At 36.0% G+C, this 25,856-nt stretch overlaps 4 protein-coding genes across 4 annotated transcripts; 3 read left to right on the top strand and 1 right to left on the bottom strand.

Annotated features, from left to right (window-relative positions):
- Positions 1 to 12,173: 12,173 nt before the first annotated feature.
- Positions 12,174 to 13,693, top strand: LOC104090958 (zinc finger protein ZAT4-like). Its single transcript, XM_009596183.2, has one exon. The coding sequence runs from the start codon at positions 12,262 to 12,264 to the stop codon at positions 13,663 to 13,665; it is 1,404 nt and encodes a 467-aa protein (XP_009594478.1). The 5' UTR covers positions 12,174 to 12,261; the 3' UTR covers positions 13,666 to 13,693.
- A 280-nt stretch (positions 13,694 to 13,973) lies between these two features.
- LOC104090952 (cationic peroxidase 1-like) lies at positions 13,974 to 17,780 on the bottom strand. The gene is made up of 4 exons (XM_009596170.4): positions 17,508 to 17,780; positions 16,172 to 16,363; positions 15,275 to 15,440; positions 13,974 to 14,524 (listed from the first exon to the last, which is right to left on the bottom strand). The coding sequence occupies exons 1-4, from the start codon at positions 17,709 to 17,711 to the stop codon at positions 14,142 to 14,144; spliced, it is 945 nt and encodes a 314-aa protein (XP_009594465.1). The 5' UTR covers positions 17,712 to 17,780; the 3' UTR covers positions 13,974 to 14,141.
- A 3,878-nt stretch (positions 17,781 to 21,658) lies between these two features.
- Positions 21,659 to 22,036, top strand: LOC138891731 (uncharacterized). Its single transcript, XM_070175483.1, has one exon. The coding sequence runs from the start codon at positions 21,659 to 21,661 to the stop codon at positions 22,034 to 22,036; it is 378 nt and encodes a 125-aa protein (XP_070031584.1).
- An 88-nt stretch (positions 22,037 to 22,124) lies between these two features.
- On the top strand, positions 22,125 to 23,043 carry LOC138891730 (uncharacterized). The gene is made up of 2 exons (XM_070175482.1): positions 22,125 to 22,717; positions 23,034 to 23,043. The coding sequence occupies exons 1-2, from the start codon at positions 22,125 to 22,127 to the stop codon at positions 23,041 to 23,043; spliced, it is 603 nt and encodes a 200-aa protein (XP_070031583.1).
- Positions 23,044 to 25,856: the final 2,813 nt, after the last annotated feature.

Genomic DNA, 25,856 nt, shown 5'->3' with positions numbered 1-25,856 from the left:
GAAAGTGGAGAATTCTTTTTAATTTAAAAATAAAAAAAATAAAAAAATAAAAAAATAATGAAAAAAATCTGATTTTTTTCTATAAATAGAAAAGAAATGTTGGGGGGGGGGGGGGGGGGGTGAAGGAGAAAAAAAGAAAGGATGAGAGAATTGAGAGAAATTGTTTTTTCTTCTTCTACGCTAAGGAAATTTCTACTCGTATCATTCTTTCTTCGTATTTCCTTCAAACAATCCAGCAAGTCATCACCCAAAATCCAACAAAAATACTTCATAACATCCCTTTTTACACGCCAAAAAGTGGAGTCAATAGTCGAGGTCGAGAATTCCGTTGGAGCTCTGTTCACTAGGTTTGATGTTATTCGTCGCTTATGCTTGTTCGACGTTCGTCTGAGTTATTGTACATGTTCTTGGAGACACATTTAATTGGAAATTTTGCATTAAATGTTTATTCTTCCCTCTGTTCTTTTTATCTTATTTCATGTGATTTTATTTATTTCCCTTTAAACTTTATAAATAATAATATAAGTTAGTCCTTAAATGCTATATGCTTAATCATGTTATTGGAAATATGGTATTCAAACTTGCTTTAAAGTTGAGAAGATTTGGACCCTAATGAGTTTGGGTTTCAATTGTTGGGTTGTAGGGTATTGGTATATGATGGTTTATTTATTCAAATATCTATAATCATACACTTCTTCCACAAGTAATTTCTTAATTCATGGCATTCACAATAATCTCAAACCTAGGAATGAAACAAATCATGAATGCACTAGAATGCTTTAGGCGTACTCATAATTAATTGAATCATCGTGATTATGTATACGTTCACGTGACATAATTACGATTCCCAAAACTAAAATCAAGGTATGCGTTCGCGCAACTTTGGGCGAAACAACCTTAAATATAATAAAAATGCTATTAATTGCGTGCACGTACACGTGATATGATTTTGGCATAATAAACAAAACGGATTCACACACGTGATTCGTTTCAAAGATAATTCTATATTTTAATATAAAAGCGGACAGATAAAAAATGGTAACCAATAAATCACAGTTTATCTAAAATTAATTCAAGCTAAGTTGTAGTCAATAAAGCGACCGTGCTAGAACCACGAGACTCGGGGAATACCTTACACCTTCTCCCCGATCAACAGAATTCCTTATCCGGAATTTGTTTTTGCAGACCAATAATAATAGAGTTAAACCTTCCTTTGACTAGGGATTCAAATAAAAGGTGACTTGCAACACCCAAAAAATTAATTTCAAGTGGCGACTCTGTAAATAAAATAATCCATATTCAAATTTATCTCTTTAATTGGAAAAACTCTTTAACCCACAATAATCCATAATATATATCTTTTTGGGGGGTATAAAAGATATGTGACAGCTCTAGCTACTCTGCTGGGGAAAAGAACCCAGAACTTCTGATTCAAGGTTCAGGGTTCAGAATTCGAGCTTGTAATGTAATCTATACTTGGCTTTCTTTATTGTTGATATTAATTTGTTTGTGGACTTAATGTGCTAATTGCCGCCCATTTACCGCTTTGATATTATTTGAACTATATAAACTGTCTTCTTACGCCTCCCTTCTGAGTCTTCTGAATTTATGGTGTACATGTGCGCGTGGCCCACTTTTCTGTTATAGGTCATACCAAATAGAACGAGGTTGGATCAGTAACTAGGTCGGGTAGACTTTCGTGCTCTCGGTATGTTGCCCCCACCTCGGCTCGAGCTGTCCGCTTGGGTAAGCCTGGTCTAAAACACTCCCCCAGGATTTTAAACCTAGAATAACATAGCCTCATGCCGGATCCCTAGTAGGAATGTTTGTTTGCATCACGTGCATTTGACTTTGGCGACTCAACACAGGGGTTGGGTCCGTCTAGGACAGGTGTAACCGATAATTACAAGACCATCCTGATGCATCTTATGCGCTACATGTACATTATGTTTGATTCGGTTTGTGCATGTTGACCGGCTTCTAAAACATAAAAATAAGAATTGAGAGATAACCAGAAGGAACAAAATAGGAGAGAGAAAATTTACTCGATTTTTAAAAAATCTCGGTATTTGAAAATCCAAAAACCCTGTCAAAATTTTACCCCAAAACAATTATTACAAAATAAGATTGATTTTTTCCCAAAAATAAAAGTGTCATCCCATTCCAGAAATATTGACGGAACTACGCAGATCTGATAATCAACGGATGTGAGATATGTAGGCAAACTTCATCGGTTCCGGCCCCAATTTTCAAAAAAAGAAAAATTCAAAAATAGTTTCCCTTTCCTTGATTCCCTCTCTATAATTCTTTCCTTAGAAACTCCAAAAAAAAAATCCAAAATATTTTTCCTTCGTTTCCAAAGTCTTTCATTCGAAAAAAAGAACAAAAACAATTTTCAAATCAAAATCCAAAATAATTTCTTCCTTCTTTTAAAAAAAAATTCAAAATTCCATAAAAAAGAAAAAAAAACTCAAAAACAAATATTTAAAAGTCTTTATATAAAAAAAGGAAAAAAGAAAAAGAAAAATGGGTCAGTCTATTCCCAATCTCCCTGAACTACGTAATGATTTAATTCATGCGGCGTCATGATACGTAGGCAATCCCTATCGGATTCGATCATAGCCATAAACAAATTGAGTGAAAAAATAAACCGGAAAAAAAAAGAAAAAAATTGAGTTAAAAAGAAAGAAAAGAGTGACAAAAAAATAACAAAGAAAAACAAAGAGCGAAAAACAACAAAAAGAGAAAGAAAAAAGAAATCAAGGTACGAAAAACAAATTCAAAAAAAAAAGAAAAAAGAAAAAAAAAAGCCTCCCCAGAAGGAATGAGTTCACCCATGGTGGTGAATCATACTCGAGCTTGTTTCAAAAAGCTAGTCAGGCTAGGTCTACTGCAGCCAATAGCCTCGAACCGGCGCACCGGGCTAATGCTAGATGTGAATACTACTCTGGAGCTGTGGGACATGATACGGAAGACTATTGGATTTTTAAGAGAGCAGTGGAAGACCTCATCGAGGTCAAGGCAATAATGCTTATGGACGAAGAGGCCCCTAATATGATGAACAATCCTCTGCCTACTCACACCAATGGGTCAGTAGTCAGAATGATCTGTGAAGATGGGAAATTTGATCAAGCACTAAAACCTACAGTAGTCATTGCCGCGGCAGAAGAGAAACCTAAAAACGGGTGCCAAACCTGAAAAGTTCTCTGTCAGATGGGAGTCTCGGTAGCCGGTCTAGCTATCTTTTCTGCGTCTGGATTATTTCAGGGTGTAATCCGGACGTTTTACTTTTACTATCTTACTTTATGATGTAAACCCTTCTATCTTTAAAAATTAAAAAAAAAATCAAATTAAATGAAATTAATATTTCATTGTACAGGAATGTCTCTTTTCTTAATCTTGTCACCTTCCTTGTTCTCTTTAAAGTTCTATTAATGCAGATTTTAATAACATGACATGCTTGCGGACTTCATGCCCAGATCCTAAAATGTTGTTAGACCTCAAAATAATGAATCAAGAAGCAGAATGTGTTGAAGATAAGGCTTGTGAGAAAATAAATAATGAATTGGAATAGTAGGCATAAGCCAAGTCCGAATGAAATTAGAAGAAGTTGAAATTCTTTCTCTTCAGATCATTGTTGAAGCCGGGATTGAGGATAAAGATTGGGTCAAGAATCGATTGGAACAATTGACACCGATTGATGAAAAGCGATTGGCCGCAGTTTGTCATGGGCAGTTGTACAAACAAAGAATGGCCAGTGCCTACAACAAGAAAGTGCGGCCCAGGAAATTTGAAGTGGGGAAACTCGTTCTGAGATGTACCCCCCCACATCATGAAAAAGCTAAAATAAATTGGCTCCAAATTGATGCAGTCAAAAAGGTACTATGTTTGACCCTTCACGCAGCTTTAATGCTCCTTGATTGGGATGACGAAGGCTTTCATTCTCGCTACCCAAACACCATTAACCCTTTTTGCCAATCCTTTGAGCCGGTTACTTTTCTTTGATTACCCTCTTTGGAACCTGAAGGAGTTATTGAAAAAAAAACAAGAAAGAAAAAAAAAAGAAATAAGAAAAAAAATAGTTCATGTTACCTTGAACTTCGTTCGACTTGATTCCGAAAGGATACGTAGGTAGCCTCTCTTGGGGTTCAGTCACACCAAAATAAAAATCCACATTTCTAAAAAAAAAAAAAAAAAAAAACCGGGGCAGATGTTACAATGGTTCGACGATGGTTTCGCCTTAAGGTTCCAAAATTATAATTCAATCCAAATCCTTTTTACCCAAATCATTTTTAAGTCTTTCCGATCAATCAACGAGAATGTTCAAGAATTGGAGGATACAGTTACTTGGATCTGATACAACCAAATGAGAGAAATAAAATAAGAGTGTCTTATTGGTGAAAACCCTCACGGGCATCGTAGGGCGATGTCGAGCAGAGAAAATAAAAATAAGAGAGTCTTGTTAGTGAAAACCCGCAAAGGGCACTATAAGGTGATGGTGAGAAGAGAAATGAGAGAGGTCAGTTAGTGAAAATCCGCAAAGAGCACTACTGATCGAAAAGAGGATATTCACAGCCATTGGCATCGACATAGTCCTGGGCAAGGTTTCTCGGTTTCGAGGCAAAAGTTGTGTTGAATTGCTGAGAGTCAGACAGTTTACAAAGATCATGCATCCAATCCAAAAGGCATGTCATGTTCATTGAAGTCCGCATGTACTCCCAGATAAGTCATTCTTTAATTTCTATTCCCCGAAAGGGACACCTCTTGTTTAAACTCATTCTCCATTCCATTATTGTTTTCTTTGAATCCCTTTCGGTATAACTTCGTGTCAAAATAAAGGCAAAGAAAGGATAGTAAGACCGATTATAGGGCTCTCGTTTGAAGTGAACAAATACATTGAAAAGGCACCCAACCTCGACAGGGGCATCACGTCAACCCCAGCTGGCCATGGTGGCTTATACATTGAAATAAAAAACTCTCGAAAGAAGGAAATCAAATTGAAAGTGCTTACAAGGGCAAAATGAAGTTTAAAAGGTTAAGTCCCAAGTGGCTAATCGTTTTGGAAAAGTTTGAAAAGCCAAAGGTTCCCCAATGCTCTGAAATTGAAAGTAAAAAGTGAAATGCCACAAAGGCAAAATAAAGTTGAAAAGGTTAAGTCCCACGCGACCAACCGTCATGTAAAAGTTTGAAAAATCAAAGGCTTTCTGGGGCCAGAATGCAAGTGGTATTCAAGAAACATCTAGTGGCAGGTTGAAATCATCATCAAAAGAAGATGGGCACAAAGTCAAGTTGCCAAAGACATCAAGGCCACAAACCAACTACCACTTTTAAAACTCATAATGTTTCTTTGTTTTGAAGCAGGAACAAAGCAGTGCAGAATGGCGATTCTTAAAGGACGAATGTCACCAAAGGTAAGTTTCGCAAAACCTCCATTTTTATTTTATTTTCAGCATACATCACTCATAGCAGGTTTTTATACATAGCTTAACTCAGGTAGAACCATTTCGCCTAGGGGGATCCTGCTCATAGTTCCGGGTAGAAGTACTCTTTGCCCAGGCTATTTTTCGTAGCTTAACCCAGGTAGAACCTTTTCGCCTGGGAGGATCTAGCTCATAGTTTCCGGGTAAAAGTACTCTTCACCCAGGCTTGTTTTTCGTAATTTAACCCAGGTAGAACCTTTTCGCCTAAGGGGATTCAGCTCATAGTTCATGGTAGAAGTACTCTTCGCCCAAGCTATTTTTCATAGCTTAACCCAGGTAGAACCTTCTTGCCTAGGGGATCCAGCTCATAGTTTCGAGTAGAAGTACTCTTCGCCCAAGCGGTTTTACGTAGCTTAACCCAGGTAGAACCTTTTCGCCTAGAGAGATCCAGCTCATAGTTCCGGGTAGAAGTACTCTTCGCCCCGGGTTGTTTTACGGTAGCTTAACTCAGGTAGAACCATTTCACCTAGGGGATCCAGCTCATAGTTCCGAGTAGAAATACTCTTCGCTCAGGTTATTTTTTGTAGCTTAACCCAGGTAGAACCTTTTCGCCTAGGAGGATCCAGCTCATAGTTCCGGGTAGAAGTACTCTTTGCTCAGGTTGTTATATGTAGCGTAATCCAGGTAGAACCTTTTTGCCTAGGGGGATCCAGCTCATAGTTCCGGGTAGAAGTACTCTTCGCCCTGGCTGTTTTTCGTAGCTTAATCCAAGTAGAACCTTTTCGCCTAGGGGAATCCAGCTCATAGTTTCCGGGTAGAAGTACTCTTCGCTCAGGATGTTTTACGTAGTTTAACCCAGGTAGAACCTTTTTGCCTAGGGAGATCCAGCTCATAGTTCCGGGTAGAAGTACTCTTCGCCCAGGCTATTTTTCGTAGCTTAACCCAGGTAGAACCTTTTCGCCTAGGGGAAAGTTCCGGGTAGAAGTACTCTTCGCTCAGGTTGTTTTACGTAGCTTAACCTAGGTAGAACCTTTTCGCCTAGGGGGATCCAGCTCATAGTTCCGGGTAGAAGTGCTCTTCGCTCAAATTGTTTTTCGTAGCTTAACCTAGGTAGAACCTTTTCGCCTAGGGAGATCCAGCTCATAGTTCCGGGCAGAAGTACTCTTCGCTCAGGTTATTTTACGTAGCTTAACCCAGGTAGAACCTTTTCGCCTAGGGAGATCCAGCTCATAGTTCCGGGTAGAAGTACTCTTCGCCCAGGCTGTTTTTTGTAGCTTAACCCAAGTAGAACATTTTCGCCTAGGGGGATCTAGCTCATAGTTTTCGGGTAGAAGTACTCTTCGCTCAGGATGTTTTATGTAGCTTAACCCAGGTAGAAAGTTTTTGCCTAGGGGGATCCAGCTCATAGTTCCGGGTAGAAGTACTCTTCGCCCAAGCTGTTTTTCATAGCTTAACCCAGGTAGAACCATTTCGCCTAGGGGCATCCAGCTCATAGTTCCTGGTAGAAGTACTCTTCGCTCAGGTTGTTTTTCATAGCTTAACCCAGGTAGAACCTTTTCGCCTAGGGGGATCCAGCTCATAGTTCCGGGTAGAAGTACTCTTCGCTCAGGTTGTTTTACGTAGCTTAACCCAGGTAGAACCTTTTCACCTAGGGGGATCCAGCTCATAGTTCTGGGTAGAAGTACTCTTCGCCCAGGCTCGCTATTCGCAGTTTAACCTAGGTAGAAACTTTTCACCCAGGGATTCATTTTCATTTCAGTAATACAGGGCACCATCCCCTAGTTACATTTCTTTTCCGCAATACGGGGTGCCATCCCCTGGTTACATTTCCTTTCAGTAATACAGGACGCCATCCCATGGCTACATTCTTTTCAGTAATACAGGGTACCAACCCCTGATTACATTTCCTTTCAGTAATATAGGACGTCATCCTATGGCTACATTCTTTTCAGTAATACAGGGTACCAACCCCTGATTACATTCTTTTTTCGTAATACAAGGTATCAACCTCTAGTTATATTCCTTACCAGTATCAGGGTACACCAATCCCTAGTCGTTTTTCCAATATAGGGTCTCCACTCTCTAGTTTCTTTCATTTTAGACATAGGGTCTCCATTCAATAAAAGTTATCGTAATAACTTTTATTGCTTTCAATAAAGAAGTAGTTTAAAATTTTATTACAATAACTCATGAAATTTTCCTAGTGCAAACTGGGGCAGAAAAATTTTGTTCGTTTGTTTATTTTGGTGTCTGAGTAGGTTTTACCTCGAGGCACAGGGTTCGATATGGCCAAAAGAAGAAGTCTCAATTTAGAATAAAAGAAAAGAAAAAATAGGTGAATCCAAAATGCAAAAACAGTTGAAAGATGTGGAGTGCTCAAGACATGACTGAAGCCACGAGCATTGCAGTCCCGTTTTGATTAGAAGAAGCTATAGAACAATGAACTAGCACCTACAGCTAGCGAGCATCAAGTTTTAGATCAGAGTTTGCATGAAGAACGAGTCAAGACTCAAGATCAAGTTTCAGAAGACTCATATATAGGAATCTTGTAACTTATAGCTGATAGGCTTGTTTAGTTTCTTTTTTATAATAGCAGGACCGCGGACCGGAGCCTCGACGGAACGTCACTCAACTCATCAACTCATCATTCCACCATTCTCCTTGAACTACACGTGACATGATTCCCCTATAATCCGGGATATGTAGGTTGTCCAAAACCAGGTTTCGGTTGCACCCTATCTTTTATTTCTTTTCCTTTTGAATAACGGTTTGGTCAAAAATTAGTCACATGGCTCAACTAGTCTTTTCCTAAAAACTCTTCATGTTTTCAAGCAAAGAGGGGCAACTATGAGCACCTAATGTTTTACTATATTTAAATATTTTATCATCTTATACTATGTAAATATTTTATAAAATTTAATATATATTTTTTAGCTTTGTTACAAATTTTTTATATAGGGTAAGAATTATAAATAATTTAAAAGGTCAAATTATTACTATTAGTGTTATTTTGTATTTTTTATCTTTATTTTTAAATAAAATAAATTTTAAAAAAACCAATTTTTTTTTAAATATTAATTTTCGGATGGGAATAAAATAATAGGAAAATTAAAAGTATGAAATAAAAAAGTAAAAGTAAAAGTAGGTGGAAATTTTTTTTTTTAAAAAGTAAAATAAAGTGGAAAATAAAAAAATAAAAGTAAAAGAATGTGGAAATTTAAAAAATGAAAAGTAAAAGAAAGTTGGAATTAAAAAATAAAAGTAAATGTAGCTGAATTTTATTTTTTTAAAAAGTAAAAGAAAGTAGAAAATTAAAATTAAAAAAAAGTAAGATAAGTGGAAATTAAAAAACAGAAAAGTAAAATAAGTGAAAAATAAAAAATAAAAAAAGAAAAAAAAGTGAGAAATTAAAAAATAAAAGTAAAGGAAAGTGGAGAATTATTTTATTTTTTTAAAAAGAAGAAAAATGGGAAGTGAGAATTCTTTTTAATTATAAAATAATAATATAAAAAAAATCTGAAACAATTCCGATTTTTTTTTGTATAAATAGAAAGAAACAAATCATGAATGCGCTAGAATGCTTTAGGCGTACTCATAATTAATTGAATCATCGTGATTATGTATACGTTCGCGTGACATAATTACGATTCTCAAAACTAAAATCAAGATATGTGTTCCCGCAACTTTGGGCGAAACAACCCGAAATATAATAACAATGCTATTAATTGTGTGCACGTATACGTGACATGATTTTGGCACAATAAACAACACAGATTCATACACGTGATTCGTTTAAAAGATAATTTCATATTTTATTAAAAAAGCGGACAAAAAAAATATGAAAACCAATAAATCACAATTTATTTAAAATTAATTCAAGCCAAGTTGTAGTTAATAAAGCGACTGTGCTAGAACCACGGGACTCGGGGAATGCCTTACACCTTCTCCCAAGTCAACAAAATTCTTTATCCGGACTTTGTTTTTGCAGACCAATAATAATAGAGTCAAACCTTCCTTTTATTAGGGATTCAAATAAAAGGTGACTTGGAACACCCAAAAAATTAATTCTAAGTGGCGACTCTGTAAATAAATAATCCTTATTCAAATTTATCACTTTAATTGGAAAAACTCTTTAACCCACAACAATCCATAATATATATCTTTTGGGGGGGATATAAAAGAGGTGTGACAGTAACTATTGTTCCTTAGGTCATTTCTGATGGTCGAACAAAATTTTAGTGGGTCCGGGTTAGGTAGCACAGGCCCATGCAGAAGGCGTAGGCTATAACACTTCAAAATCTGGGAATCAGGCGGAATTCCAGTTTTATTGCCTTAAAACGTCAAAACACGAGGAACGGTCATGGCGAGGCAGTGACTATTGTTCCTTAGGTCATTTTTTATGGTCCGACAAAATTTTAGGCAGTGGGGGTCCGGTGGCCCGGGCCCATGCCGAAGACATGGGGTATAGCATACGAAAATCTGGGAATCAAGCGCAATTCCAGTTTTATGGCAGTAAAACACCAAAAAATAAGGAACGATCATGGAGAGGCGGTGACTATTGTTCCTTATGTCATTTTTGATGGTCTAAAAATTCTTTAGGCGGTTCGGGTCTGGTGGCCCTGGCCCATGCAGAAGGCGTGGGTTATAGCACACGCAAAAAATGAAAATCGATCGAAATTTCAATTTTATGGTCTTAAAACACCAAAAATAAGGAATGGTCATGGCAGGGCGGTAAATATTGTTCCTTAGGTCATTTTTTATGGTCTGGAAAAATTTTAGGCGGTCCAGATCCGGTGGCCTGGGCCCATACAGAAGGCGTGGGCTATAGCACATGAAAATCTAGGAATCGAGCTGAACTCTAGTTTTAGCGTCCTAAAACGCCAAAAAATGAGGAACGGTCATGGAAAGGCGGTGAATATTGTTCCTTAGGTTGCTTTTTGATGGTCTGGCAAAATATTTGGCATTCCGTGTCCTGTGGCACGGCCCATGCTGAAGGCGTGGACTATATCACACAAAAAGTTGGGAATCCGTTGGAATTCCAATTTATGACCCTAAAACGCCAAAAAATGAGGAACGGTCATGGAGAGTCGGTGACTATTGTTCCTTAGGTCGTTTTAATGGTCCGGAAAATTTATAGACGGTCCGGGTTCGGTGGCCCGCGCCCGTGCAGAAGGCGTGATCTATAGCACACGAACTAGGAATCAGGCGAAATTCCAGTTTTATGGCACTAAAACGCCAAAAAATGAGAAACGGTCATGGCAAGGCGGTGACTATTGTTCCTTAGGTCATTTTTGATGTTCGGGCAAAATTTTAGGCAGTCCGGGTCCGGTGGCTCGGGCACATGCAGAAGGCGTGGGCTATAGAACACGAAAATCTTAGAATGAGATGTAATTCTAGTTTCATGGCCCTAAAACGCCAAAAACGAGGAACGGTCATGGCGAGGCGAAGACTATTGTTCCTTAGTTCATTTTTGATGGTCCGTAAGATAGAAAATCAGGAACAGTGGTTTATTTCAAATTTATTTTAAGGTGGTTTATGGTATTTTTATAGTGGTGAGCTGTTGTGGCGCTTTTTTTTTACTACTACTTCGGATTTCTTCTTCTTCTTCTTCTTCTTCTTCTTCTTCTTCTTCTTAATTGCAAATGGAGTTTGTTAGATTTATTGTTGTTTTGATAAATTGATGATTAAGGTTTCTTCTTGTTGATATTTGGAGGTTATATTTCAAATTTAAGCTCATTTGGAGTAGATTTAGGTATTAAATCGTATATTGAATTGTTGAAATTTGTAGAACAATTTTTTATTTCTGGGCAATTTGCACTTCAAACATATTTGGTCATAAGTGCATCTGAAACCTCTTTGGCCTTAAGTGCAAATAAACATCGGCTGCACTTCAGACCTATTTGGCTTTAAATGCATCTGAAGTGTAATTTTTTCACTTTAGACCTACTTGACCTTAAGTGCATGAAAACATTTGTTGCACTTCAGACCTATTTGGTCTTAAGTGCATCTTAAATGCAATTTTTGCACTTTAGACTTATTTTCCCTTAAGTGCATTGCACTTCAGACTAAATTTTTTTTAACTTCAAAGCCGATAAGTTTGACGTTGATCCTACGCTTGCAAATATTTTTGCAAAGTAAGTATAATTTCAATTGTGACCCCAAAATTGGGTATAGATGCAAATGCCCCTCTTTTCCTTTGCATCTTTTTTGACTTCCTTCTCGCATTTTGGTAATTATATAAACAAATTACAAAAGACCAAACAAACAAATTAGAGTTATGACCCAATGTTTTGCCAAATTGACCCGTTTCAATTTGAGCAAGCAAACATTGTACGGTTTATAGGCCAACTCACTTATTGATCTAACTAATTTTAACATGCCCAAATATAACCATATTTGTTCATTTGATACCCCCTATTTGCGGCTGTTCAGCGAAAATCTTAAAAAAAAAAAAAGGAATAAATAAAACTAAGTATAACTTTACTCTAATGACGCCATTATGTGTAACATTAATCGTTTGCGCCGTCCATTTGGTTGCTAGTAAAAAGTTTGTAAAAAATTAGTTCTCCACTCCCTTATCCTTCCACTTGTCAACTCTCACTCCTCACTTCCACTCACACTCCTATTTTTCTCTCTACCTCTAAACTCTCCTCCACAAATTAAACCACTACTCCAACTAAAAACTAGGACTAACTTTTTCTAACCGTACAAGTCCACAACAACTTCTAGTACAAGAAGAACAAACTCTCCCATGCATGTACATTTGCTTCTTATTTCTTGTGTTTCTTCTCAATCATACTTTGAAGTAGTACATTCAATGAGAAAATATAAAATTTAAGCAATGGCTTGTATAGATCAAGAACAACAACAACCACCACCACCAGTTTTTAAGCATTATTGTAGGGTTTGCAAGAAAGGTTTTGTGTGTGGGAGAGCTCTAGGTGGGCATATGAGAGCTCATGGAATTGGAGATGAAGGTGCAAATTTAGATGATGATGATCCAGCTAGTGATTGGGAAGATAAGTTTGGAGGGAGTGTTAAGGGAGGTAATAAGAGGATGTATCAATTAAGAACAAACCCTAATCGACAAAAGAGCAATAGGGTATGCGAGAATTGTGGGAAAGAATTCTCGTCTTGGAAATCTTTTCTTGAGCATGGAAAATGTAGCTCAGAAGATGTAGAAGAATCCCTAGTATCCTCTCCCTGTTCAGAGGGCGAGGAGTACATTACTAATGGTGAAAGAAAAGGGTATGGATGGTCTAAAAGGAAGAGGTCATTGAGAACAAAAGTTGGAACCCTTAGTACTTCAACTTATCCATCAACTGAGGAAGATGATCTTCTCCTTGCAAAATGTCTTATAGATTTAGCCAACGCGAGGGTTGATACATCGTTGGCTGAGCCAGAGGAGTCGTGCGCCTCAGCTAGCAAGGATGAGGAGCGAGCACGAAATCCCATGACTTACCTCACCCCATTAGTAACAACTCGTGTACCTTTGGACAACAAGGCTAAAGGGGCTTCTTCTAAAGGATTGTTTGAATGCAAAGCTTGCAAGAAAGTTTTCAATTCCCACCAAGCTTTAGGTGGACATAGGGCAAGTCACAAAAAAGTTAAAGGTTGTTATGCAGCTAAGCAAGATCAACTAGATGATAGCTTAATTGATGATCAAGATATGAATATCACACATGATGAATTCACATTACAAGCTTCAAAATCAATGAGGAAATCAAAAATCCATGAATGTTCAATATGCCATAGAGTTTTCTCCACAGGTCAAGCTTTAGGTGGACACAAAAGATGCCATTGGATCACCTCCAATTCACCCGATTCATCGAAATACAATTTCCATAGTCATATGGAGCAAATTAATCTACGATCAAACTTAAGAAAATCAGGTGATGCATTAGATCTTAACATTCCATCACACGAAGACATGTCACGAGTTAGACGACACCCTATGAATCCATTGAGCTTCGAGGTCTCTACAGAAATACATTTGCATCCATGGAATACTAAAGATAATTCCAGTGACAATTACTACCTTGAGGAAATCAAAAACAATAACGACGACAACAACAATAATAATAATAATAGTTCGACGCAAAATGTAGAAGATGATGAAGCAGACAGTAAATTGAAGTTAGCTAAGCTAAGTGAACTAAAGGATATGAATACCAGTTCTGAAAATCCTTCTCATTGGTTACAAGTTGGGATTGGTTCAACTACAGAAGTTGGGGCTGACTCATAAGTTATATATATGCAGTTAATTCCTTTAATTTTAATTTTCTTTTTCCTTTCCTCACCCAAGTATATATCTTTATGCAAAAATTGTAATTATTAAGTCACCAAACAGATGATACATGTTCACTGTTTAGTGATAAAAATACTGTTAATTTGTAATATTTTTTTTCCTTTCTTGTAAGGCACCATAGATACAAAATCTTGTAATTCTAATTTTGTATACTTTCCATTTCTTGAGGTGTAATTTTTCAGTGTGCAATACAGAAACTCACATTTGATTTTCTTGCAATATGAAGTTTAGTAGTATATAAAAGATAGAATAATTATTTATTTTATTTCAATACTTGGAACGTTACATATTGGAGAGGGACTTTACCACCTTTACCTCCAAAAACATAGAACATCAAATTTTGCCGTAAAACAAAAAAGAGTAACACTTAAAAATCTCGAGACCAAATTTTAGAATCTAATATGTGTGAAATATTAATTGTTTTTTCTGCAATTCTTGCGGATTTGGCCATTGGTACCAGTAAGTGGGCTAAGATTACCCATTTTAACCATAGCCATTGCAAAATCAGTGAAAAAAGTGGCTGAATTGGAACTATAAGTGTTAACTATAGAATCAGTTGAGCCTCCATTAAATAGCTGTTGATCAGAATGAAGAATTCCTTTTTGGCTTTGCAAATTCTTGTAATAAGCATTGTCAAATGTGGTTGGACTTGTGTCAAGTGGAGAAAGATTGTTGTCACCTCCATTTTGTGGACAATTTGCTTTAATTGATGTCCCAAATGATGAATTTATGTTTGTTTCATTGTAGAGACGATCTCGGAAAGTAGTACATCTCGCTTGGCCTATTGTGTGAGATCCTGCAAAATCCCAAAATATTTTGATTTAGTTTTATTTGCGGATGTAGCCTTAGAGTTACGAGTTTACTGAACCTAGTATTTTTTACACGAAACATATGAAAAACGACAAATATTAGATTATGAACCCAATTGTTCGCGTAAAATAGATCCATTGTTCTAGAATAACTTGGTGCTTTTTGAAATTTTTGAGTAATAAAGCTTGATAATAATGTTTATGAGTTGGTTAAAGCAATGACCTAAAGTAAGGGCAGAGATATTATGAAGGGAATGGCTTCCGCTCAAAAGAGATATTATTAAAATACTTATAACAATTAAACACCAAAAAATGACCTATATCTAAAAAAATAGTTTTTGATAAATAATTACCTACATACCAAAAATACTCTGTGGATAGCCACCTTATTCCATGAGGTGTCAACTTATGCACCTTCGCCTAAAATTACAATGTGTAGTTATATATGTATAATTTTTTTAATGTATATACTTCTTCGTATACTTCGTTATAATTTTAATGTATATTAAATCCCCTTTATGTTTTTGTATACTTCGTTATATTTTGACTCCTCTTAGTGAATATTCTGGCTTAGTCATTGCGATGACAATGTTAAGCCATCACCAACAATCACAAAATTAAAGATATATGTTTGAAAAGCTAAGGATAAACAAATTCCTAGGAATGCTTAATTTATATACTAACAATAAGTACGAAATATTTTTAAGAAAATTAGTGGTTTTGGAAGTAAAATAAACCTGAGAGAGCCACCATTTCCCTCGCGTTGAAACCTTTGTTAGAGAAGGAAGAAATGAGGCTGCTTAGGTTCAAAGTTGGTGCAGGAATGTCGTTGTTTGCTGCACTCAAACTCGCAGTTGTTGAGTCCCTTCTGCCGAGTAAAACATTCCAACTAGGGCCACCAAGCTGACAAATCAATCAAGTCCACGCTAATTAGGTTATGACGAATTAATCTGAATAATCGTTCACCCAACCGCCTAAACTAAAAACAATCAGCGAATGTATAATATATAAATAATTCATATATAATATGTGTATAACCGTTTATAATTTATGTATACCAACTAATTAACAAAAGTAAATAATAAATTTGGCTGTCTATTTATGCAAAGCTTCCGTTTCTAAAATGTACTTTCCATCTAATTAACACTAAGAATATACCTGGCTAGCGTTTGGACATAAATTTGATTGAAACTTGAAAAATGAGTTTTTGAAGTTGTGTTGAAAAATAATTTTTAAAAGTTGAAGTTGTGTTTGTACATGCATTTTATTTGAAGAAAAGTTGAAGTTTTGTGAGTAAAAACTATAAATTTTCACCCAAAAACTGCCCTAAACTATTTTTTGGGAACTTAAAATTTTTTTTAAAAATATTTCTTAAAACATGATCATATTTCATAAACAAATAATATTTTTTCAAAAAGAAAAGTTGAAAAATAAAGTCAAAATCTATGACCAAACGGGAGTATATCCAAACTTTGACTTGTGCTTGGCTTTTTAGGTCAACATGCTTTTTTTTCTTTTCCCTAACCATCAACTACATGGGGTGTCTGTTAGGAATATTTAAGGTACGTGCCTAAAAAAATTAATTTATAAACTAAGTTTATAGAATATTTTTAGTATATGTATTTTTGGCTTACTTTAACAACAGAGTCTCTAGCTGCAACAGCCAAAATATCTGCACAAGATACAACTCCAGCACATGTTGACTCCACTTGAGTTTTGATAGTATCAATTACATCAAATCCTCTTAATGATCCACTGTTTGGATTAGCAGTCTTCTCTCCTGTGAAACTTGACGTATCATCTAATAGCACAGATGCATCACAACCCTGATTCAAATACGTAAACATGTCACACAAAGGCGCGGATCAAGAATTTCTTGAATATGGGTGCATCATTAAGTGGGCGTTTGGACATAAGAATTGTAAAATTTCAGAAAAAAAAATTTAAATGAAAATAGTATTTAAAAATTAGAGTTGTATTTAGACATGAATACAATTTGGAGCTATTTTTGAATTTTTGTGAGTGATTTTGAAAAACAGCCTTTTGAAGTTTTTCAAATTTTCAAAAAATCCGAAATTCAACCTTAAGTAAAATTTGAAACTTTTATGGACAAACACTGATTCCGAAAAAAGTAAAAAATTTCTTATGGCCAAACGGGCCCTAAACATAGAAGAAGAAAAAAAGTATATCGATTCATATTCCTCTAGATAAATAACTCAACATTCAACCAATTAAGTCCAACATTTGACCTTTATAGAGCTTGAGGGCCAACAAATAATGTTAGATCAATTCTAGAAAATATGTACATAAAATACTTAATTTGATGAAGAGAACATAGGTTCATGTGCATCATATTTTGGACAGTAAACATGTCCCTCTTTATCACATATTTATTTGTCATTAAAGTAAGTTGTTTAAGTGAGCGTTTGGACATAAGAAATGTGAAATTCCGGGAAAAGTGAACAAAAATTCAAATGAACATGATATTTAAAAATTATAGTTGTATTTGGATATGAATACAATTTGAAGTTGTTTTTGAATTTTTGTGAGTGATTTGAAGTGAAAATTTTGAAAAAATATTTTTGGAGTTTTTCAAATTTTTGACAAATACCGAAATTCAACTTCAAGTGAAATTTAAAATTTTCATGGCCAAACACTAATTCTAAAATAAGTAAATAAATTTCTCAAAAAAATGAAAAATTTCTTATGGCCAAACGAGCCCAAAGAATATATATGATTGGCTCGAAGCTACATTTTATTTGCAAGCCACATGCATGCATGAATAGTACGTACTACTACTCAAGAAATGAGTAAAGCTATAATGTAACAAGTTTTAAACGTTTTGTAGTCACGCAGATATTATGATATAGTAGGAGTATATGTTTAAGAACATAAATTTTAAAAGTATGTGCCGAGTAAAACTATGTCACATAAAAAAAAAATGAAACGAGGTAAAGGTAATAAACTTGCATTGACAAAACAATCATGGAAATGAAGACGAAGCAAAGAAGCCCCCATCCGAGACTCTTTAGAGATAGCAGAATTCACAGCAGTTTTGATAACAGAGAGGACATTAGGGCAAGTTGAAGAGTAGAAATTTGAAGTCAACTCAGCAGAGCTTATTCTAAGAAGAAAGGGGAGTAAAATTAGTAGCAGAAAGGATATCTTAGCCATAATTACCCTTAGATAAAAGTAATTAAGGAAGAGTTAGCAGTAAAATGGGAGAAGAAGATATTGTCCCAATTTCTGGTTTGGTACTTCTTAAAGTGAAATATGCTCACATATTTATAGTAGTAGGAAGCAGAAGAGTGTGCCCAATTGTCAAAGTTCTATGTCAACTTTTATTTACTTAATTCTGTTTTTTTTAAGAGAAATAAAATAACTAATTCAAAGTTTCCTGCAGTACCAAACTCCAAAGAACAGAGCATTTTTCTAAGGTTTTTAGGCTAATGGCAGTCAGTGATTCTAAAAGTTCTTGCCTCTATAGGTTAATTACTTTTCCATATTACTTTGCTGTAAAGTTAAGGCACTTATTAGAGATTTAGAGTTGTTTGCTTGCATGCATGAGGGCCATACAAGTAATTTTTAGTAAAATATATAGTCTCATATATGCTATATTTAGTGTAAAAAAAAATTATCTTTACGTATATTTACTTGGTTATTTTATACTTTATAAACTTGACTTTGACACAAGAATTATAATTTTACTTAACAAGTTAAAATCTTCGGCTAGTTTTTAATTCTTGTAAGCTCGGTATCTTAGGGTAATTCTAGTTTTTGGGGTCCTCGTACTGTACTCTAATTAAGGAGATAGGATGCTTAATCGCCAAACAACTTTAATTAGTGACAAACTCCCTCTTTAAGGTACCTTTAAATTCTACCCTAATTAAGGAGATAGGACCAATAATAGCAGTAAATAACAATAACAATAACAACAAGAACAACACTAACAACAATAATAATAATAATAATAATAATAACAATAATAATAATAATAATAATAATAATAATAATAATAATAATAATAATAATAATAATCTATATCTATCTATACTATATTAAAACCACGAAAGCCCTTAGTGAAATATCGTTCGCCTTTTTTACCCTTTAAAAATAGAGTTCTTATTAGATAAAATAGTCATTTAGTTATTTTTCTAATATTTAAGACTTTGAATTCAACTAAAATAATTTACTTATTAAATATTTCCTTGTTTGAACCATATAGAAAATCCTATTATTTAGGGTTTCTAAATCAATTAAAATCTAACATTATATAAATCAAATATATTTTTTCTTAGATTTTATTTTATAACTCAAATATATTTTTTTCAATATTATTTATGTGATTTTTAAAAGTTTGGGCATATTGATACAAGGAACACGCGCATCGCGCGTACACTAAAATTAGTAATAATAATAAAGGGAGGAACTACTAAATACACAATAAATTTAAAGACCACAAAAAAAAAAACTGGTAAGTTGTATCTTTGAAATCAAAGGTTAAAAGCGTTCATTTCTCAAAATGAGAATTAAATAATTAAACAACTACAACAATTACACTTCAATCCAAATCAAATGTACGTCTCTAGAATATCCTTTTCATATTGGCATTGCAAAGAATAAAATATACAATATAATTTTTCTTTTTCTTTTTCTTTTTATGTGTGGACTTGGTGGTAATTGATCCTAACCCAACCCACCAAAAGGTTGTATGAAACCAGTAACATTGGAGAATCTTTAATTAATTTGTTTGATCAATTGGGAAAATATATAAACGGTCTAATTAATTAAGCATTTAAATCCTTGAAACCTATCAAGCTAACTTCCAGATTCTCCAGATATATTTAATAGAGAAAGAGAAGAAGATTTTGTATGACTTTTTCATGTCAATTTCAGGTTTAAACAATTAATACAACCAAAAAAAACGCGTAATTAAGTTGTCATTTGGTGAATCATTTTTCAACTTCTGAATTGTCTTAATGCTAAAATTCCTTACACTTGCATTTCTAGATTGCAAATGGAGACGACTAAGACTATTATTGCCTTTAATTATTATATTGTAACTTGTAAATATTCAATTAGTTTTACATTTAAGATCTCCAAAAGTCATTAATTCAATCTTTGCAATTTTCTAACTTAGGCAGTTGACACTTATATTGCCCTCATGCATGCAATACAAGGTCAACGTATAGGGGAGATTTCTCAGTTCTTTATCTTTCTTTTTACTTTTTAGTTTTTATTTTTTGTCCCCTCCCCCCCCCCCCCCCCCCAAAAAAAAAAAACAAATGAATGTAGAGTAGCTAGAGAGTAGCTAAAATTTAAATAATATTTTAAATGGACTACTAAAGGAAAATATAAGCTGAGAAAGTCATTTCTTTCCCTTTTAATGCAATTTTTTTCTATATCTTTTGATATTTAGTTACTCGTTTATTGATTTCTAGAAAAGACTTATTTCTTGGTAAATCTTTTTCTGCCTTTCTATCATACACATCTGATAGGTTACAAGTACCTTGCTTTATATTTTGATGATCTAACAAACTTACTGTCAAGAACCAAATAAGGAACCAGTTACATATCCTCAAGACCTTAAGATCGAAAGGTTCCAGCTTGGAATATTCTTCGACTCTTCAGAGTCAGCGGAACAACAGAGGGAACATATAACTATCGTTTCCCGAGGAAACTATATAAGTCAACTGCCCCACCTGTAAAGTTGCTTCCTGCACACGCTACAGTGCAGAAATAGTGCAACAGTCAACTTTATGGGGAGTGTCTTTACCTACCTTGCTTGCATCATCCTAGTGATGTCACAAATGCATATTTAACATCAAGGAAGGTAAAACAAATCACTTGTTCACTTAGAGAAATCATCGAAGCTCTCACACGGTCATTGTTCATCAAGCAATCAATTCTCAAGTGCATCAAGAACAAAGAACAACACTACTACGGACCAGTTCCCCACAACAAGTCATTGTATGTCCTTAGTTGAGTTATAACTTTGTAATAGTTCTTCAATTGCAATTCCTACTTAGCTTGTTTAGAAGCATTCTGTAGGAAACCCTTTGTAAACCTTAAACCTTTGTGTTTGAATCTTGGCTAGAGTTAGTCGAGTTGTAAAGTCTTTGTAATAGAGTTATTACAAAGTGGCTTGTAATAGAGTATTACAAATTAGTGAGGGATTAAGAGATTAATTCCTAGGTTGTAATCTAAAAGTTACTCAGTAGTGAAGTTGAAATCCTACAAGGGTAGGTCGTGATTTTTAATCCCGTTGAGCTGGAAATTTTCCACCTAAAAATCCTATTGTCATCTACTTACTGTAGTGTGCGTGTGTTCTAGTGGAACTGATAGAGAACTCGGTTCTCTATAGAGTTTGGTGGAGCCTTATATTCTAACAATTGGTATCAGAGCAAGTTCTTTCTATCAGGTTAACACCTATAAAAGATCCTCATGGCTGCTCCTCCAAACTTCGAAGAAGGCCAGTCTGCTTACAGATCACCTAGGTTCAATGGACAGTATTACGGATGGTGGAAAACTAGGATGCACGACTTCATTATGGCTGAAGATTCTGTGCTATGGGATGTCATATGTGACAGACCCTTTGTCCCCACCAAGAATCTTGGTGACCCAGATGTAGCCATTCCCAAGACAAGGAGGGAATTCAATAACAGGATATCAGCATGCCAATCAGTAAAAGAAATCTGGGAGGCTCTTTAGATAGCTCACGAAGGAACAACACAGGTTAAGCAATCCAAGATTGATATGATCACAACTAAATACGAGCTCTTCAGGATGAAAGATGATGAATCCATCCAAGATATGCACCTCGCTTCACCTCCATCATTAATGAGATTCACTCTCTTGGTGAAACTATTCCAAAAAACAAGCTTGTCAGGAAAATCCTTAGTGTTCTGCTCAGTTCTTGGGAAAGCAAAGTGAACGCCATTACAGAGGCGAAGGACTTGCACACATTGACCATAGATGAACTTGTTGGCAATTTGAAAATATATGAAATGAAGAAGAAGAAGAAGAAGAAGAAGAAGGACAATGAAAGAAGAGAACCCAAAAGGGAGAAGAACCTGGTCCTCAAGACATACAACAATGATTCAAGTGGTGAGGATGGTGATATGGCTTACTTGACAAGAAGATTCCAGAAGATGGTTCGCAGGAATGGAAGCATTCCAAAAAGGGGAAGTTCTAGCAAGCCAAAAAATTATGATCTCTGTCATAAATGTGGCAAGCCAGGACACTTCATCAAGAAGTGCCCTCTCTTAAAGCAAGATCTATACAAAAACAACTTTGACAAAGCAGCCAAGAGGAACCCGGTTCCTGATAAACGCTTCAAGAGAAAGAATGCCGCTGATAATGTTGTAAAGCAAGCTCTTGCTGCATGGGGAGACTCCTCCAGCGAATCTAAAGAAGAAAATGATTGTGGTGATAGTTCAATGATGGTAGCGGAAAGTGAAACAACTGAGTATGACTCAATCTTTGCCTTGATGGCTTAGTCTAATGATGATGAAGATGACGACGATGATAAGGTAAATTTTCTGGATGTTCAAAGAAATCTGAAATCTTATTCTCCTAAAAAAACTCATGTCTTTGGAAAATGTGTTAATTGATGCTTATCACAGTCTTATAAATGATAAATATGCTTTAACTGTGGAGTTAGGAGAAGCAGAACAAACCAGAGATGAATTAGTAATCATTGTTGTTGATTTAAAGGAAACAATTGAGAACCTGAAGAAAGAGAAGGATGCCTTAGATAAAAAAATTGCACATATAGAACATGAAAGAGATTATCTAATGGTCGATGTAGTAGACCTAAAAGAGACCTTTGAGTGTGTAAGAAAGGAAAAAGAAGTCTTAGCTGAGAGAGTTACTAACATTGAGCATAAGAGAGATGACCTATTAGTGGTGGTAGTGGACTTGAAGGAAACAATTGGGGAACCTAAAATAGAGAGTAGACCTGAAAATTCTCAAAAGGGAAAGGCAGTTGCAAGTGAGGTACACATTAAGCTCGAAAGTGAGTTAAATTCAGTAAAGTCTAGTCTGTGTGCTGAGCTTGAGAAAAACAAACAACTTCATGAAGAACTAGGAAGAGTGATGAGTGATCTTGAAAAGTCACTCAAGTGGACCTGGTCCTCTGATGCTATCACTGCCATGTACACCAACAATGGGGGAAACAGGTAGGGGATTGGGTTCCAAAGGGAAAAGATTCCCTACAACCCTTATAGCAAGTACGTTATTGTACCTGATAATTGGTTTTGCACTCACTGTGGCAACACTGGGCACTTTAAAGAAAACTGTGAGGCCAGATTTCAGTCACAGCAGAAAAATAAAGTTTTCGCTACAAAGTAACTACTGGTAGAGAACCTGGTCCCTCATATAAAAAATGCACGATGCTTTCTTGGACCAGAAGATCCCTCATTCACCCCTTTCCTCATTACAAAGGACCCAAACTCGTTTGGGTTCCTAAGTCTAACTTCTGATTTTCTTGTGCAGGGAACAGTGAAAGGAAGCAGCCTATAATGGTACATGGATAGTGGCTGCTCAAAGTACATGACTGAAAGTATAAATGATTTCCTTTCACTTAAAGCCCTGCAAGGAGGGAGTGTATCATTTGGAAATGGCAAGAAAGGATACATTCTAGGAGTTGGAAGGATTGGAAAGTCTCTCTCACACTCAATAGAAAGTGTGTACTACATGAACGGGTTGAAGTACAGCTTGCTAAGTGTTTCCCAGATTTGTGACAAAAGAAACAAGGTGGAATTTGTGTTAAAAATATGTACAGTCACAAACCTAGTAACTGGTGAGGTGGTGCTAGTAGAAAAAAGATACAAAAATATATATGTTGCTGATTTTGAGTCTCTGCAGAATGGTGATCTCAACTTTCTAACTGCTATTGATGATGATGTTGAATTATGGCATAGGAGCCTGGGTCATGCAATCTTCATGTTGCTGAACAAATCGGTCAGGAAGGACCTAGTTCGTGGTTTGCCCAAGTCAAGTTTCAAGGATCACAAAGTGTGTGATGCATGTGTAAAAGGCAAGCAAGTCAGATCCTCATTCAAGCCCAAAAAGGAAGTCAGTACCTCAAGGTCACTTGATCTTCTTCATATAGATCTATGTGTACCTATGAGGGTGGCAAGTAGAGGAGGAAAGAAATATATCTTCATTCTAGTTGACGATTACTCCAGATTCACCTGGACTATGTTTTTCAGAACCAAGGATGAAACCTTTGAAGTGTTTGTTGCCTTCGTCAAAAGGATTCGAGTAAAGATGGGTAATAATATAGCTTGCATCAGGTCTGATCATGGGACAGAGTTCAACAATGCCAAATTTGATGAGTTTTGTACTGAAAATGGTATCACTCACAGTTTTCGGCTCCAAGAACACCTCAACAAAATGGTATTGTGGAGAGGAAAAATAGAACTCTTGAAGACATGGCAAGGACAATGTTGATTGACAGTGGGATCGCAAAGAATTTTTGGGCAGAAGCTGTCAATACTGCTTGCTACCTGGTGAACAGGTGCATGATCAGGTCCCTTCTGAACAAAACTCCATATGAACTGCTGAATGGAAGGAAGCCCAAGCTGACACATCTAAGGACTTTTGGGTGTAAATGTTTTGTCCTCAATAATAGAAAGGAAGCTCTTGGAAAATTCGATGCCAAAAGTGATGAAGGAATCTTTCTAGGATACTCATCCCAAAGCAAAGCTTACAAAGTATACAACAAAAGCACTCAATGTGTTGAAGAGAGTATACATGTGATCTTTGATGAATCTCACCTCCCCTGTGAGAAGGACAGACGTGTTGACCAAGATGGAGAACCTTTATATGTTCCAGGTGAAGTTATTGACATGGCAAATAGAAAGGCAGACATGACGAGTCATGTCAAGGAATCCAGTAAAAATGATGCAAATACATATCCATCCATTGGAGAGGAAACTGGTCCCACGATCACAACAACTGAAGCTAAAAATAGAGTTACTGATGCAGTCCAAGGTACTCCACTTGCTGAAGTAAGAAGCGGCCAATAACCTCAGTCAGATATACTTGGGTCCTCTACAAATGAGATTCAGGTACCAAACTGGAAGCACAAAAGTTCACATCCTCTTGACAACATAATCACCCCTCTTGACTCAGGTGTTCAAACCAGATCAAAAGCCAGAAATTCACTTGCCTTTTTAGCCTTTCTTTCTCAAGTAGAACCCAAAAATATCAAAGAAGCGTTGAAAGATGCAGACTGGATCACAACCATGCAAGAGGAGCTGCATCAATTTGATAGAAACAAGGTATGGCACATGGTCCCTCGACCTGCAGATCGAACTGTCATAGGAACCAGGAGGTTATTCAGGAACAAACTTGATGAGTTTGGAAATACAACAAGAAACAAGGCAAGGCTTGTAGTTCAAGGCTACAATCAGGAAGAAGGGATCGATTATGATGAAACATTTGCTCCAGTTGCTCGAATGGAAGCCATTAGAATTCTTATTGCCTTTGCATCTCATATGGAGTTCACACTGTTCCAAATGGATGCCAAAAGTGTATTTCTAAATGGTTATCTGAAAGAAGAAGTCTATGTCAAGCAGCCTCCTAGTTTTGAGAGTCACGAGCATCCTGAGCATGTATTCAAACTGGACAAGGCATTGTACAGGCTAAAGCAGGCTCTCCGGGCTTGGTATGAAAGGTTGTCAAAATTCCTTCTAAAAAATTGATTTACAAGAGGAAAAATTGACAACACTCTTTTTATGAAGAAACGAGGGAGGAACCTGCTCATTGTTCATGTATATGTTGATGATATCATCTTTGGAGCCACAACTGACTCTCTTTGTTAAGAATTTGCAAAACTCATGGGGAGTGAGTTCAAGATGAATATGATGGGAGAATTAAATTTCTTTCTAGGACTTCAAGTGAAGCAATCTCAGAAGGGAACATTGATAAGTTAGCAGAAGTACATCAAGGAATTGATAAAAAGGTTTGACATGGAATCATCAAAAGTTATCGATACCCCTATTGCCACAGCTACCCGTCTAGACATGTATGAACCCGGTTCCCCTGTAAATTAGACCCTGTATAGAGGGATCATAGGGTCACTCTTGTATCTCACTGCAAGCAGACCAGACATTGTGTTCAGCGTGGGCCTTTGTGCAAGGTTTCAATCCAATCCAAAGGAATCTTATCTGAAGGCTGCCAAGAGAATATTGAGATATCTCAAAGGAACGCATGACATGGTTCTCTACTATCCCTCAGGTGACAGCTCTGATCTTATTGGGTATGCTGACGCTGATTATGCAGGATATCTGGTGGACAGGAAAAGCACGT

Source organism: Nicotiana tomentosiformis, chromosome 5 (genome assembly GCF_000390325.3).
Source record: "Nicotiana tomentosiformis chromosome 5, ASM39032v3, whole genome shotgun sequence".
In the NCBI taxonomy this organism is placed as follows: Eukaryota; Viridiplantae; Streptophyta; class Magnoliopsida; order Solanales; family Solanaceae; genus Nicotiana; species Nicotiana tomentosiformis.
This window is presented reverse-complemented; position numbering and strand designations above follow the sequence as displayed.

Bases quoted from the DNA above. Each gene is read 5' to 3' on its own strand.
- LOC138891731 (XM_070175483.1), top strand. From the start codon at position 21,659: ATGGCTTACTTGACAAGAAGATTCCAGAAGATGGTTCGCAGGAATGGA.
- LOC104090952 (XM_009596170.4), bottom strand. From the start codon at position 17,711: ATGGCTAAGATATCCTTTCTGCTACTAATTTTACTCCCCTTTCTTCTT. The intron at 16,364-17,507 runs GCAAGTTTATTA...TATTTGAATCAG, and splicing joins TCCATGATTGTTTTGTCAAT to GGTTGTGATGCATCTGTGCT. The intron at 15,441-16,171 runs GTAAGCCAAAAA...TTGATTTGTCAG, and splicing joins CTAGAGACTCTGTTGTTAAA to CTTGGTGGCCCTAGTTGGAA.
- LOC138891730 (XM_070175482.1), top strand. From the start codon at position 22,125: ATGTCTTTGGAAAATGTGTTAATTGATGCTTATCACAGTCTTATAAAT.
- LOC104090958 (XM_009596183.2), top strand. From the start codon at position 12,262: ATGGCTTGTATAGATCAAGAACAACAACAACCACCACCACCAGTTTTT.